The sequence below is a fragment of the Cololabis saira genome, chromosome 8 (genome assembly GCF_033807715.1).
Source record: "Cololabis saira isolate AMF1-May2022 chromosome 8, fColSai1.1, whole genome shotgun sequence".
NCBI classification, from domain to species: Eukaryota; Metazoa; Chordata; class Actinopteri; order Beloniformes; family Belonidae; genus Cololabis; species Cololabis saira.
Window position 1 is genome coordinate 20,965,130 of NC_084594.1, and position 16,426 is coordinate 20,981,555.

Below are 16,426 nucleotides of genomic sequence, written 5' to 3' on the forward strand. Positions count from 1 at the left end.
ATGAAGGTTTAGGATAATTGTTTATTTTTGTATTTTCTCTGGTTCTCAGGTTTTAATTATCCTAGTTATTTTTCATGCTATATTCAGTAAGGATTGAAAAAAAACGGGGGAATGTCAAAAGATCCTGATTATAAATGGGGGGGAAAAAAAGCTAGGACAGCTTGTTATTCAGTAATCCTGATGGTGATTTCAAAGTACTGTAATGCCACATAACTGAACATGAACTAGTGTTGCATTATTTAAAAACCAAACAACCAATGGGCCATCCAACAAGCAGATGTGTGGCTCCTGAAAACATTTTACATTTATGTAAAAGAGCAAGTTTTACTGTATGTACTTATGAAAGCTTGACTGACACAAATGTTTTGATATATTTTTAATATAACTCATGGCCAAAGATATGCTACTAAGGCCTTAACCATTTAACTAATGGTTTCCTAAAAAGCCATGGACTGGCAGTAATATATTATTCAAGTGTCTTAAGTGGCTACTCTGACCTACATAGACGTGGAACGACTTGTGACGTGTGTTCAACTAAATTTAAACCTCTGTTTTGTTGTACTGGAGGCATTATATCATGCGCTGATTTATTATAGCAAAAGTTGCATTGTACTGGGTCATTTGGGGGGTGTCTGTAAGGGAAATGTTTCATTCACATGTGCACTGCACAAAAGTTACATCTTTTTAATATTTGCAGAATTGTGCAGGGAGTTTGGAGGAGAATAATGATGTCACGTGCTCTACTAGGACTGACTTGAAATGGCAGCGTTATTATGTGGTTTCCTCATATTTCAGATCCTGACTGGAGCCGAACAGCGCCACCAGCTGCTCCTCATACTGGGAGATGTTCCTCTTCATGATGTCCATGCATGGTCCCAACAAGCGCTCAAAGGCCTGGATGTCAATTACTGCCAGAGAGGAAACAAACATTTTAATTGATTTCCGATTACAAATTTGAAAGTGGGAGTTATGTACATACTTCGATTGGCAGTAGGAAGCGCTAATGCCCCTTTTGCACTAGTATCACCTCAGCTCGGTTCTACCCGTTTTTCCCTTTTGCATTAGGGCTGAGACGGGTAGAGCCGCTCCAAGCCGATACTTTTTTCTGTAACCATTTCAGCGAGGTTCTATACGGGGCTGAGCAGGGACTATTTCTGACGTCACCACCCTCCGCGCCAGTGATTGGTCGGGGGGCGGGGCCGTCAGACGTTTGAATCAGGAAGCGGGAGTCAGCGCGAGAGCGGCTCGCGGCGATTTTATTATAAAGCGCAAAACGTCTGTTTGGTGATCCAACTCTGAGGTGCAGATGTTCATAAACCTGGTGGCTGACGAGAGAATTAAAAAAGGGATGTAGATGTGCTGTTTTACTCTCAGCCGCTTGCGGCTCCAGCTGATTTCTCATCAGCGCCGACATGAACAAAGCGGTTGCGCAATCGAGTACGTCACAGCAGCTTCACCCCAACCTGCCCACTTCTCCCCTGGCTGTGGAAAAACAAACGGGTAGAGGTGGGTAAAGGCGTGACGAGCCGAGTCGGGCCGAGTAAGTCCTAGTGCAAAAGGGCCATAAGTTTGAACCCTTTTTCCAAACTTGACAACAGCAGGTCAACATTTGGAAACTGTCCCAGAAGAATTCATTCATCTTTTAGATGTGCTTCAGGGTTTTATTCAGGGTCATGAAGGATGCTGGAGTCCTCTGGCCCAGCAGTCAGCAGGGGGTGGGTAGAAATCCACCGTGACTAGTCCATCACAAGGTCACACACATTAGAATAATCCATCCACCTAATGTTCAGGGTGTGCCCTACCTAATTGGGATGGGCTCCATCAGACCCTTGTGACCCTGAACAGGTTGAAAAGGGTATAGAGGATGGATGGAGAAGCTTCTTGTTTTGAATTTGATTTAAAATAAAATCTTTGAACCGACTAGGGTAATGGGTAACAACTCATTAACATCATGGGCTGTAAGAAAGAGTTCAGCAAGTTACGAAACCTTAGATTACTTTTAATGCATATAATTGAGGCTTTCTCTATTTCTAGTATGATATACCGTAAATAAAAGACTAATTTAGGAGATTTTTCTGCTAATGCTGACTGGCCTTCATTTTTAGGCCTTTTAAGCATTAAAGAGTTGGGTACACTTCTGAAAACATTCTCACTGCATCCAAACGTATAGTTAAATTCTACCCTTCAATTAAAAAAAAAAAAAGCACATTGCAGCCTGTTCTTAGCCCGGGTTCATCAAGATGGACTGAGTAGAGTCTGAAAACTAACATGTCATTAGAAACTTTTGACACATACCTAAACATTTAGTCTCTCCAACAGCGTAAACTGATGCTGCACGCGGTTTGTTGGTAACCAGCGCCAGCTCTCCAAAGTACTGCCCTCTGGAGCAGCGAGCCACTTCAACCTCTGGGTTATCCTGCTGCTCCGCCTTGGTCTGCAGCACACAAACACCTCACCTTTCAGAAGTGTTTATCCATAAAACATTATTTTACTGTTTACTAATGTTGAGTCAGTGCAGATTTGATCATACTGTACTTTGATTTTGATCATAATTTTCACTTCTCCTGATTCCACGATGTAGAAGCAGTCAGCCTTCTCTCCCTGCAGGAAGTAGCAGCAGAAAATACGATATGGATATATGTAAACACACGTGGACAAAGTTGTTGGTACCTTTCTATTAAAGAAAGAAAATCCCACAGTTATCACTAAAATAACTTAAGACTGACAAAACCAAAAACAAGTTGACCTGAGACTTGTGATGTCCACATATGTGTACATCACATTTTGGAGCGTTTACCATATTTGATTATGCTTAAGGGGGGGTCAAAGCAACAAGAAATAAAATGACAGAACAAGAGCTCCGGTCTCGGGTGTAAAGACTATAAGATCATCTTCAAGGAGCTTGATGTTCCTGTGAAATGTTTAGGGTCTGTGCGTCTGTACCCTACCTCCCTGTACGTGGACATGGGAGGAAATATTGATTACAAACTGAAGAGATGAATGTAACGAATGGTGATTAAAGACTTGAAAAGAGATTCAAGGTGAGTTTTTTTTGTAAATGTACGTTGACGAGCCTTAACGCTTCTGGTAGAATGTCCTTTAGACGGATGAGGCCAACTGGAGTTTTTTAGCAAGTCTAGTTGTATGTTCACAGATTCTAAAATAAATGCTTCAAAGAAAAGAAGAGTGTAGCTACTGTGGAGGAGGCTTGGTTATGTTCTGGAGCTGCTTCACCGCTTCTGACATTGGGTGTCTTACATCTGTGTTGGGTTAAATTAAATCTGAAGATTAACAAGGGATTCTGGAGTGAAATGTGCTGCCCAGTGCCAGAAAGCTTGGTGTCAATTGCAGGTCATGGATCCTCCAACAGGATAATGACCCAAAACACACAACCAAAAACAACCAAGAATGACTAAGAACAAAACACTACACTATTCTGAAGCATCCGTCTACGAGTCCTGATCTAAATGCCACTGAATGAAAACCAAACCACTGAAACGTGAAGTCTGGACAAGAAACCTTCAAACCTGAGACATCTGGAACAGTTTGTTCATGAGGGGAATACCTCTACAGGTGCAGAAGTTACAGAATCACTCGATTGCAGGTATTTACGCAAACAGTTATGTACTTTAATCTATGTATATATTTCTTCCTAACCACAATGCAAAGGCAATGCCTGCTTTTCATTTGTATGTCAATTATTAGTTCTGTCAGTTTCAAGTTATTTCAGTGACTATTGTGTTTTTCTTTCTTCTGTGCATATATATGAATATAACTATTTACAATAATCTACTTTTTAAGTGGAGCAAAAACACGCCATTGCAAGAATTTTAAACAATATCAGTTCCTTTCCAAGTACTTTTTGACAAATGGTGAGTAATGGAAATGTGCAACATGGTACCTGAGTTATTAAGCGCTCTCCGTCTTGGAATGATCGTACTCCTAAAGCATCAACAATTTTCATCCTCTCTGAAAGCTGAAGTAAAGCAGGAAAACATGAAATGCATGCTGACAGACGTGAACTGTAAGTAGACTGTTCTTATAATTTTATATATAAATATATATATATATATATATATATATATACACATATAATGTATCTGTTTACATTACAACCTCCAGAGACTTCAGAAGAGGAACAGACTCCACGAAGGCCTCATACATCCTCCTCTTCTTTGCATTATTTTTCACGATCAGTTTGTGAAACGTAGCTCGATCCTAATGGGGTGACAACCAGAGAGAGTCCCACTACTTTTTTTTTTTCTTTTCTTCAAATTGCACTTTGCTGAAATGTAACCAGAAGCCGTCTCCATGCAGAGAACCAGTGTGCCCACTCACCAGGCCCCACAGAGCGCCCTCCTCTGTTGCAACAATGGTGGCAGCCCGAGGTGTGTTGTACATAAGTGCCAGCTCTCCAAAACTACCTTTGTTGTTATAGCTTCCGACACGGACACTCACGCCATCCTTCTGTACAAAAATATCGTAGACGCCTCTGAAAATGATAAGACACAGAGGAAAAACCATTATAATGTTTGCCACAAGCTTTGGTAATCAAGTACTGTAAAGAAAGCAAGCTGCAATATCTTACTTCTCTATGACATAGAAATTATCCCCATCATCTCCTTGATCTATGATGTGCTCCTGGGGCTCGACGAACACCTCAAACATGGCATCTAAAACCTCAGACATCTGTTCCTGGAGGAGAGAAGAGAGAGCACTCATTTAAAAGAACTGCGCTGAAGCAGATATAATGTTTTTCAGAGGGGTGTTCTAGATGTTCTAGTTCTTTAAAATGTGTGAAGTCGTGAGAATTTTCAACTATTCTCCACAAATGAGTAATTAAACATCATCAGATTTTCACACACAGTCCTAAAAGAGAAAAACAGCTAAATTAAAAAAAAAAAAATGATATGATTCTGTTGTCACTGATCAATTAACGGCCCAAACCATCAGACTACCACCGCCATGTTAATATTTGTTCTGTCTTAACCCTTGTGTTGTCTTTGGGTCAAAATGACCCAATTCTTCTATCCTTCTTTCCTCCTGCCATGCTCTCTCCTTCCTTCTTCCTTTCCTCTTTTCCTCCTTTTTTACCCTCCTTTACTCCTTTTTCTTCCTACCTCCCTTCCGTCATTGTTCCTTTATTACCTTCTTTGCTTTTCCTTCCTTCTTTCCTTATTTCATCCATTCCTTCCTTCTTCCCTCCCTTCTTTCTTTCCTTTTCTCCATTCCTTCCTCCCTCCCTTCTTTCATTTTCTCCCCCTTCTTTCCTTTCTTTCTCCCTTCCTTCCATCTTTTCTCCCTTCCTTACTCCCTTTCCTACTTCTTTCTTTCTTTTCTCCATTCTTCCTTACTTCCTTCTTTCCTTCCTTCCTTCTTTTCTCCCTTCACCCTTGACCCAAAGACAGCACAAGGGTTAAGACCACATTGGTCTGGTTTGATCTCATCTGTCTATAAAACTTTCTTTTTCAACAGTTGGCTGTTGTTGGAAACGTTTTTATGCGATCTTGAGAGATTCCAATGAAAAAAGACGAAAAAGATAATAATCCTCTTGCTTGTTTTATGGGGTTAAAATGAAAATCTCTTGATCTTTTGGGTCATATTTATAACGGAATATACAACCTAGCATCCTCAGATATTCAATGTTTTCTTGCTGCTTGTTTATTTTTGACTCTGGATACATAAGCATATGGGAGAGGTCTGGATCTTCATGAAAGAGCAGCAGGTCTTTAAAAACTAATAGAATCAGCTGCAGCTGTCCTCCCACCCTGACCGTCAAACAGGGATCGATCCATATATCAGTCAAAAAGAAAAGAAAAAAAAGCCAGCATAAATAACACAATTATTTCTCACCGCTCCATCTGTAAAAGCGCATTTAAATAGTTGTACCTTCTCCAGAGTTTTAAAGAGCAAAATATGTTTGCACGCTTCCTGAAGCCGCGCGCGCTGCTCGTCTGACTTGGGATGCACAACCTGAGGCTCGCTGTCGTTGTCCTCGTCGTCATCCGGGTTGTAGGCTTCTGCACAAACTGCAGCAGTAGAATCAAAGTAAGACAGTATATCCTTCAGTTGAAATGAATTTGCAGTCATTAAACAATCTTTGTTACTGACCTGCTACTCTGCGATATCTGTTAGTGGTGGTCTCTGGAGACACAAAGGTCAACACATGACACTTTGAAAAGACTAAAGATGCTGGAGGAGGCTCGTCTTCCCACACCAGCAGAGCTCATTTGTAGTGCTTAATGTTGTGATGTGACAATACTCACTGACAGTGTCCCTCTCCTCTTCCTCCTCTTCTTCTTCCTCATCCCTGTTGGGCTCACTTGCAGCAGTTTCAAAGGTGGCTTCCTCCTGTGCAGGTTTGGTGCTGCATTTTTTGGCTTGATGCTCGTTTTTTTGGTTTTCCAGGATTTGTGTGAAATGCTGCACCGCAAATTCAACCAAGTTAGGAGGCCTGCGACGAATCACCTCAACCGTGTATCCCTGCAGAAGCTCTTTCAGTCCCGCTGGTATCTCAACCTTACGCATCATCCTGGATCACAGGTTCAGAGGTGAAAAGTTGCACTTTGAATTCTCCCTCTTAAAGATTTTTTTTTTTTAAACCTTGAAATGTCTTTTGCTGGGTGCTCCAAAGATCTGACTTGCATAGTGTCTGAACCAAAATCACAGGACAAAGTGGCTCCTCCCCCACTCTGCACTGCATTGATTTCTTTATTTAGCACAGCCTGTTGGAAAATATTGACCCGGACTTTTCAGATCATCTGTAATTAAAGCCTGTCGGTTGGGTTATGCCTAAAAAAGGCATGATTTTGAGAAGAAACAACTCATCGGCACAACTTTTAATTGTTTATCTGGGCAATCCTGCTGGTGTTGAGGTGCACATCTGACATCGGTGATTAGAAAATCATTGGTCTAGAAAAGCAAGCTGAAAAACTCTAAACAGGCCAACAGCATACAAGAAGGGAGTCAAAGATTGAAAAAAAGGCAATACTGGAGTTGTGGCATCACAGAGAGAAACAGAAACAAGATGGATCAGGTGGGTGAGAGAAAGATGCTGGTCAAGCTGTCAAACATCATGACCCTCCCCTCTCACCCACACTGCCAGCTCATTTGTCCTCACAGCTGTCAGATTTGTTCATGTCTTTAGTGTTGCAATGATATGCTGATGTTCTGTCAGTAATCATGATGTTTTTGAAACTTGTATGTAATCATCACTTCTTTTACCTCAAGTGTTTGTTTAGATATTTTTGTTCTTTTTTTTAAGCACAAGAGCTGTAAATGTTTCCTGTACCCATCGTACAATGTTACTATAGTTCAGCATTTACTCCCTTCTTCAGTAGTTTTAACTCATCTGAAAATGCTCAGAATAAATCATTCATTTATTTTTTTTTATACCATTTTCTGGTTTTTGGGGGGGAAACACAATTTGCTGTACATTTAATAAAACTCAGATTCCATAAAATATTTTGATTACATAATGATTGCTGTAACTTGTAAACTTTAACAAACTGATCATTTTTGTTTCTGAGGCCTGGCGGTAAAAAAATATAGAAAGACTTGTCTGAGTGGATTATTTTAGCTTTATTTTAACAATATATAAATGGTGACTTTTTGTACTTGTAAAATAAAACCAAGTCTATAAATAAGGATGGATAGTTAAATAATCTCTGTAATAGTCAAAAAACAACAAGACAAAGTAATTTCTAAAGACAGATTTAGCTTTCTTTTAATTATTTATACATGCTGACATTCATATGAGGTTCATTCTAATCACATCTCTCATGATTTCATATTTGACAAACTGGTCACTTTGTGAGGCGTTCGTGTGCATGATGCAGACAGTTTGAAGGTGTGTGTTAGGACACACAGACAGACACACACACACACACAAGGACAAAATGCACCATTTCCCTGAAGTGCAGACCTGCTTGCAGATAACAAAAGATAAGGCACAACATGTTTACTTCACCCCTTCTCCAATTAAAATAAACATAATTAAACAGACAGGAAATAAGTAAAACTAGAGGAGTGAGAACATTCGGCTGTGTGTGTGTGTGTAGGTACTGGCCCTGTTATACAGTCCCAAAACATTTCTGTACCAAACACTCAGCAGCTCTGAGCCGGCACTTTTCTTATTAAAGTGACAAGGGTTCAGAAATAATCAAATACATTATTGGAAGATTTTTAAAAATCTTTTCATTTTGCTTGATTATGTGTGTGTGTGTGTTTGTTCCGGAGATTCCAAGATGAGACCTCCATCACAGGTTTGGAGCCAACCAGTTCAGAAACTTCATCGCCATCTCAAATCCTAAGAAACAAGCCTAAGGACAAAAGACGAAGACACAGATCATATTTTTAAAAAGTGCTCTTTCTGCATCAGACCAGCAACATTATTGAGATGCAAATCAGCACAGTTGAAAGCATGATGGCTTTGAAATAAAAATACTAAATTGCTCAGATCTGAGGGGGGGGAAATTGCACTTTACTTTATTAATATGCAAGTCTAGTATGGCCTTAGAGCCGGGTGGGCTCTTGTGTGGCTCTTGTGAGGTTTTCAGTGTTACGGAGCTGAATGATAAGTGATGCACACTCACTGCATTAGCAGGGAAAGCTCTGAGCATGACAGCGCTGAAGCCTTTATACAGAGAGCCGATACCCTCTTCCCTGATCAGCTCCCGCAGAACGTCTCGGAAACCGTTGGGATACTTTCCGTCAGGAGCTAAAAGAGAAAAAGTGAAGAACTTTGTTAAACTCACGTAGACTGTACCAAGCTGATACACTGACTCAGTACATCAGTGACAGAAAACGATCAGAAGCAGACAACTGACACTCTGGCAATAAGTTTTGGTGGAGACAAACCTGTCTGAAAGCGAGACTTGAGTACATCAGGAGGAATTGCTACAGCCCAGTTAAAGATCCCGGCCATTCCTCCAGCAAACAGCACACTGGGAATACTGAGCTCGTTGTGGCTGAGGGGATGAGACCACACGTCCAGATGCTCACAAGTCATTAACACACAGAAAACTGGGAATATTGCAAAGAAGAGTGATTTCTCACCTCTTTCCTGCTGGTGTGAGGAGGTTCTTCAGCCACTCGTAAGACATGAAGTACATTCCACTCGCTGGTACATCTGAGTCACACAAAGAAACACCTCCACTGTGACCTCAAAAACATCTGGAATGTAAGTCCACTTTATTGATAAACAATTAAAAGGCTATCTACTTGATGTTTTTTGTAAACCTTTTGTATTTCTGACAGACAACCAACCTTTTTTTTCAAATACACATTAACAGAGATGATAACAACGTGTGGATATGATAAGAGCTCATGATGAACATAAAAACTCAGGAGTAACTAAACAACCAGACTGGCAGTCTTTCAAGCACCTTGTAAAGGTAAAACAGCTTCAAAGGTCCAAAGTAGAGCACACCCTTTGGGTTGTTGAACCCAATGTGACCCGCTTCTAAGCAACTGAGCTTCTTAGAACTGCCTACATTACCCATGATGCCTCAGCTATCTGTGATGTTGAAATGATGAGGGGAATGCATGAAAAGACCTCACGCAAATGTAAACTTCCATAAGCTGATTTGCATGAACATCTCTTTTCAAGTGGAAGACGAATCAACATGACTCAAATAGTCGAAGAATTATTCACCAAATGACAGGTATTTTTTAGAGAGTAGGTCAGATTTACATTTTTCATCCACGTTATTGAGCAAGTTTAACCTTCAAATGTACATTAATTTTTCTCATGGAGACTGATCAGTTTAGCCTATTTCATCTGGGCTTTTCTTGGTACAGAATGAAAAAAAAATTTGTCAAAACATACTTCGTGTAGCAATTTGGACTTTAAAAATCAAACAAAAATATCTTGAATATTACTAGATAAAACCTTTTTTTTCTTATAGGAGAATCTACAGCTGTGGAAGACGCTGTTTTGTAAAAGACAGTTCTGAAAAGTTTATTTAACTCACATAGTATGTCTATGTCTACAATAACTGCCTTCATCTAATAAGCTTATTTGGCATTCATGGTGAATTTACTTGTAAAAATGTAGCTGATTTACCCCTAAGTCTGTTATTAGAAGGCCAGGAGTGTAAACCCTCATTAGGGACTAAAGCAAACGAGGAGTTTCCAGCAAAATGCCAATTGATGTTCGCACTTGGGGGCAAAATAAATTACTATTTTAAGCCTCTGACAAGACTTTATTAGATCTAACTCTAAATAAATTTATTTTCTTGTAGAACAGAACTCAAAGTGCAAGTTTTCTTGTCACTTTATGGACTTATCACAAATGTCTAGTGTAAAATAAACATGTGATGGAAAGTTTGAAAAAAAAAAAAAAAAAAGGGAAAGTGTTGCTATCAGGGTTCATAGCACCTCTCATGAGGGTCAGAGCTGTGCCTTTGTAGATTCCTCTGATTCCCGACTGTTTGTAAAGCTGTTTGACACAGTCCATAGGTCCTGCGTACTTCACCTCTCCTCTCGAGGCCTGAGTCTGCAAAACAAAGACAAAACATATTATTTAACAACCGTCTTACATTCCCACTAAACAATAACCTCTACAGTATTTTAAGTAGGGCTGGGCAATATATCGAATATACTCGATGTATCGCGGCTTCTACTTTGTGTGATGTACAAAATGACTATATCGTCAATATTCAAGTATACATTGTCATGCATTTGCTTTTAGCCGCGGACATTAAATTTCAGGCTTTTCTCACTCTTTCTTGTCTTGTCTCTCCTTCTCTGAGAGATAAAACAAGCGCACCTACTTACATACGTCAGTCACGTGCGTTTGACTAAGTTGTGATTTCCCCCTTTTTGCATGAAAGTCTAAAATGAGCATATATTAATGCAGTATGAACAAGAATGTTTTAATGTAGAAATATAGAATCATCATACTGGTGTGATTGTAGCATCAAAGTGTTAATTCAAGGCTAAGGCAAAATATCGAGATATATATCGTGTATCGTGACATGGCCTAAAAATATCGAGATATTAATAAAAAGGCCATATCGCCCAGCCCTAATTTTAAGGCATTTGAAATCCATGCAAGGAGGAGCCAGAGCCTGATTTGTGGAATCTGCTGTGCAGTGACCCAAAATATGGATATATGGACACACACACACACAAACAACGAATGAGCTCTGACCTGGAGCAGACATTTGATTCTCTCTCCAGGGGCCATGATGGCTGTCGTAAACACACCTGACAACATCCCTGCGGCAAACAGCTGTGGATACCTGCGGGAAAGAAGGGGCAAACTATAATCCACAGAGCGATGAAGTTGACGACGTTACCAGAGCACCACCTACGAAGAGAACAAATACCTACGTCAGGATATCATCAGGGGTTCTCTGTTGTAGTTTCTTGCCCATTCCAAATCCGAAGAAACAAACGGCAAACATGGGTGTAACTCCAATTATTGGAGCCGCCATCCCCTTGTAGAGTCCTTTCACACCCTGTAAAGTAACAAGACAGCGAGGAAACATCAGCGGAAAGGAACCTTGGAAAGAAGTTACTGTATACTAGAGATGCTGGCAGCCTCCATCCTCACCTCTTTGGCTAAAGTCTTTTTAAAACAATCAATAGTTCCAGCATATTCAAGGATCTCTCCAGGTTTGGCTTTGGGTTGAGTCTGTAAACGCACCTGAAAAAAGAGAAGAGCACAACACATGTCACTCCATTAAATTATGAAAAGTTTATCTCTTTAAATACATATATATATTTATGTGTGTGTGTATACATATACATACACATTGTTCCGTAATTTGGAATTAAAAGTTGCGTTCCGTATTGAACCAATACAGACACATATTATGCTCTTATTTATTGATGTCATAATATACAGGTGAAGGTCGGAAAATTTGAATATATTGCAAAACTTCATTCGTAGTAAATTCAACTTAAGGTGAAACAAATATATTATTTCCTTTTTTTTTTTACCTTGTCTGCACACATATTAATGATTGATACCATGTAGGTAAAAACCAAAGGCATATATATGTGCATTATTGCTATATTTAATATATATACATATATACGCCTACATACGCATACACATACATACATAAATATATACATACAAACCCAGTGATTTCTTTTTTTTGGGGGGGGGGGGGGTATATATATATTATTTCCCACTACATGCAAAGTGAGATATTTCAAGTCTTTATTTGTTAAATGTTGGTGATTATGGCTCACAGTTTATGAAAACCACAAATAAAAAATCTCAAAAAATTAGAATATATTATTAAATCAATAAACAATTAAATCATCAAAATTATAACAAATAAAGGCTTAACATATCTTGCATTGCCTGTAACGTAATATACATGTATTAGTTTCACCTTTTAAGTTGAATTATTGAAATAAACTAACTTTTACACCATATTCTTCACCTGTAGGCTATAATATACATCTGGGCTGATGTGGACAGACATACATACAGTAGCATAGGAGGATATTTCAGTTGTATGGTTGTCTGTCTGTACAGTCATGCAAGTTCAATGCTATTAAAGCACTTTAAATCAAAGCGTTTTCTTTTTTCATATAAAATAAATGGGTCAATTACGAATAAGGATTTTCAACAGGTCAATTTTAAAATAATAAAAAAAAGAATATCTATTTGCAGTAGTTCAAACATTAAGAATGTTGTGTACACATAAATTCATATAAAAATGTTATATTAAGTGAGAGTTTTTTGTCAAGATGAATTGGCACTAGCCTTAAAAAAGGTCATGTGGTGCAACCATGATTCATATTAAAATAAATTAATTTCCTTGACATCTTGTCATCTTTTTTTTTTTTTTTTTTTTTTACAAGTTTTCAATATTATACAGAAATGGTTGTTTTTTTAATGGTCGCGCAGTCAAACTTTGTATATTATGATTTAAATATAAATACAAATGTGTTGCATTCTTATACACTACAAGACACTTCAGAAATAATGCCAGATAGGGCAGAAGATTGATTTTAATACATTTAGAGATATTTCAAATAAGTTTTCAAAACAAGAGTCATGTTCGGACGGTCGCACCACATGACATTTTGACGCTTAAAACAACAACAAAATCCCAAATAACTAGTATTTTTTGTAAAATTCAAGTGAGTCCATATGTGGGACAGGTAGGTCATATATACGGTATCTTTTTATCCATTTAAACCTTTTTTGAATTGAAAAAGAAACTGTTTTTCAGAAAATATAGGCGGCACGTCATTGACCCAAATACTTATGCATTTTAGAAGTTTTGGGGATGTCCCTGTTTTTGGCGCCTGCGCTGCTGAAATCGGGGTGTCCCTTGTTTTTATTTCTGAGGGGTTGCAACCCTAAGCAGAGCTGAAGGTCTGATGAAGGTGTGATTGTGGGCCAGAGTTCTGCAGGTGTTCTCTGACACCAGAACCACATCTGGATGTTTCCAGGAAGCACAAACATGCAGGACTACAGTCTCTCTGCCCAGTAGCCCTAATGCCCCGTGTCAAAGTCATAATCAGTCAATAGTTACTTTGATGGTGTCCAGCGGGTGTCCCGCGAAGACGAGGCAGACCCCTCCGAACCCCCCGGCGAAGAAGTTCTTCATCGGACTGATCGGCTGCGCCTGTTTGGCCATTTTTTTGCACTTTCCCACCTCGCTGGGAGAGGACGACACACACGACAGAGACCGAGGGAGGTCGAGGACGAACTGGGAGGCAGAAGGAGCAGTGACAGATACGATCCAGCCGTTAGTGTCAGAAACGAGACTCCCCGCCTCGCCCGGGGTCCACTCGACCTTTGACCGATTTATTCACCCGGACCCGTCTGACTGCAACACCGTCCTACTCTGGTGCGTCCCCGTTTCAGGTCCGGGTAGAAACGTTTAGTCAGTTTTGAACAAAATAACATAAACATCGAAGTTAAACGCATTAAATGCTTATTACATTATCTGTAAGTATAAGCTCGTGTGCATCTATGGATAATGTCTTAAACAGGCCTATCAGGAATAATCTAGAAACAAACAGAAAACAAGCAAGATGATAAGCACATATTTATTTTTGTTTTTCTGGTGTACATTGTGTAGCTCCCAATTAAGTGAGTGTGATATTGTATATTGATGATTTTCTGTTTCTGGTGTCTTATAATCCTGTAAGGGATGGGTCTTCGGACATGACACAAAAATAACATTCATTCATTCATTCATTCATTCATTCATTCATTCATTCATTCATTCATTCATTCATTCAACCAATGCCATTAAATGAGTATTTGATATTTTAAATTATCCTGAGCTCCTTTTACTTCTTGACTGTCAAAAAGCTTTTGATAGTGCAGAGCATAATTCAATATCTTTGACTCTTAATGAAATTTGGATTTGGCCACTACTTCGAGTCTGCTATCAAAACGTTGTAGAAAAATATCTCAATCAGATCACCCAGATTAAGTATTTGTAGAGGAATCACACAAGGGGGCACTGACTGTTAACATTTCCTTTCAGTGGGTCAGATTCTTTCTTGTCACATAAAATCCAGCACAAATAAATTCAAACGGCTGGTCAAAATCTAATTTTAACACAACTCTCAGATGATATGAAATTATTTCTCATAGGTGTGCCCCAAATCTCAGTGGTTATTAATAAAATTAGTGATTTTTCTAAAGCCTTTGGTCTCCATCTAAACATGAATAGGTATGAACTAAGGGCTATTAAGCAATAATACTATAGAATATAGTATTATTATACCATAGTATTATTATTATTATTATTATTATTGTAGTATATAATACGAATTGAACTCCCTCCGGAAGAGCTGGAGGAAGTGTCTGGGGTGAAGGAAGTCTGGGCATCCCTGCTGAGGCTGCTGCCCCCACGACCCGGATAAGCGGAAGAAGATGAGTGAGTCAGTGAGTGTTGAGTGATACCTGAAAGATGAGATAACGTACAAAGGTTTATCATTAATAGGAATCAGTGAAGACAAAGTTCAACAAACTTCAGTACCTACAAGGTTAACTGGATCTGACAGATTACGTTTCCTTCTTTTACCTGAGGTGCGGCCCCTCTTCATATTATGTTCAGTCTTGGTGGATATAATGCTATCTTGTGTGTAAATATCCTATGATGTCAACAAACTTCCCTATCAAGCTGCCTCCCTTGCATAATTGCTCTCATGGATATTTCAACTGGAATAATAGGAATATTCTCAAACTAAACTAACATCTTTATTTTTTTTCTCAAACTTGGTTCTGAAATAATATACAACTGTTTAACAAATAAATGTATTTGTTCACTTTTAAAGATTTATTTCAACATAATAATATCCTTATTACTCCAAAATAGTATGCAAGAGCTTTTGATGCCATTTCCCCAGATAATTAGTATTTTGTTTAGACAGAGACCCTGTGTTGTTTGTCATAATAAGACAGCTTTTACTCCCATAAACTCTCCATTTGGCAAAATATATATTGTTGATGGAGAAAGAAAATGTGGCTTCTACCCAATCCTTTATATAACAAAGTGAAAGAACTGTCATTTAAATTTTCCGTAAATTTTACTCAACCAAAAATGTATTTAAAAAATCCGACTCAGATATTGAAAGCACAGAATATTCTGTGAAGTCTACCTCCTCATGTTTTTGTGTTCACACCAAGTTATTCTGGCTTTGTTGTGATTATAAGTCCCATTATCAATTATTTTGTCTTATATTTTGTATTAATTTTGCCACCAGAAAAGACATGGATTCGAGAATTTTTAAATTCTTAATCCTTTTGGTTAATTTCACAAACACTAAGGTAGATTTGCAAATAAAAACCCCAGTTTCTCAGTATTTATGATGGAATTTAAACACTATATAATTTATATCTCTTGTTGTTCAAATAAAAAAGCAAAAACTACCTTGATGACCTTTACTTAGTTTAAAAACCCTGGATTCTTTGTGACTAATTTCATATCCGTGAATATAAACCCCTTTTTCCCGCTTTATCCCCTGGCTAGCTTGTTCTTTTTTGTTATTTTGTATCTGTTATATTAGGTCTCCCTACTTGGCCTGCCAAGGTTTTCATTGTTTTGTGAAATGATGAAGTTCTTCAATTAAAAAAAAATAAAACAGCATAAGAAGCATAAGAGTTACACCACCACCAAAGGACAGGAAAGGAACTCAAAATGACCACTTGAAAATGATAAATGGCCCTGTAACCTCAATCAGCTTAAAATGTCCCCCCAATGAAAAAGACACGGACTGTCCACAAACGGATACAACAATTCAACAAGTAACTCAAAACACAGCATGGTGGTTGGGCGGTCAGCGCCGCTGCCTCACAGAGAGGGTTTTCTCCAAGTACTCTGGCTTCCTCCCACAGTCCAAAAACATGTACGTTAGGTTGAATGGTGATTTTAAACTATCCATGGGAGAGTGACTGTGTCTGTGATGAAATGAGCAACCTGTCCAAGGTGGA

At 38.7% G+C, this 16,426-nt stretch overlaps 1 protein-coding gene across 1 annotated transcript; it reads right to left on the minus strand.

Moving 5' to 3' along the window:
• Positions 1–31: 31 nt before the first annotated feature.
• On the minus strand, positions 32–13,830 carry LOC133448525 (cAMP-dependent protein kinase type II-alpha regulatory subunit-like). Its single transcript, XM_061727128.1, has 16 exons — positions 13,509–13,830; positions 11,561–11,653; positions 11,338–11,465; positions 11,156–11,246; positions 10,381–10,498; positions 9,058–9,130; positions 6,267–6,532; positions 6,112–6,144; positions 5,890–6,029; positions 4,589–4,695; positions 4,339–4,492; positions 4,117–4,218; positions 3,902–3,976; positions 2,536–2,601; positions 2,296–2,434; positions 32–908 (listed from the first exon to the last, which is right to left on the minus strand). The coding sequence occupies exons 1-16, from the start codon at positions 13,611–13,613 to the stop codon at positions 772–774; spliced, it is 1,827 nt and encodes a 608-aa protein (XP_061583112.1). The 5' UTR covers positions 13,614–13,830; the 3' UTR covers positions 32–771.
• Between the last annotated feature and the right edge of the window lie 2,596 nt (positions 13,831–16,426).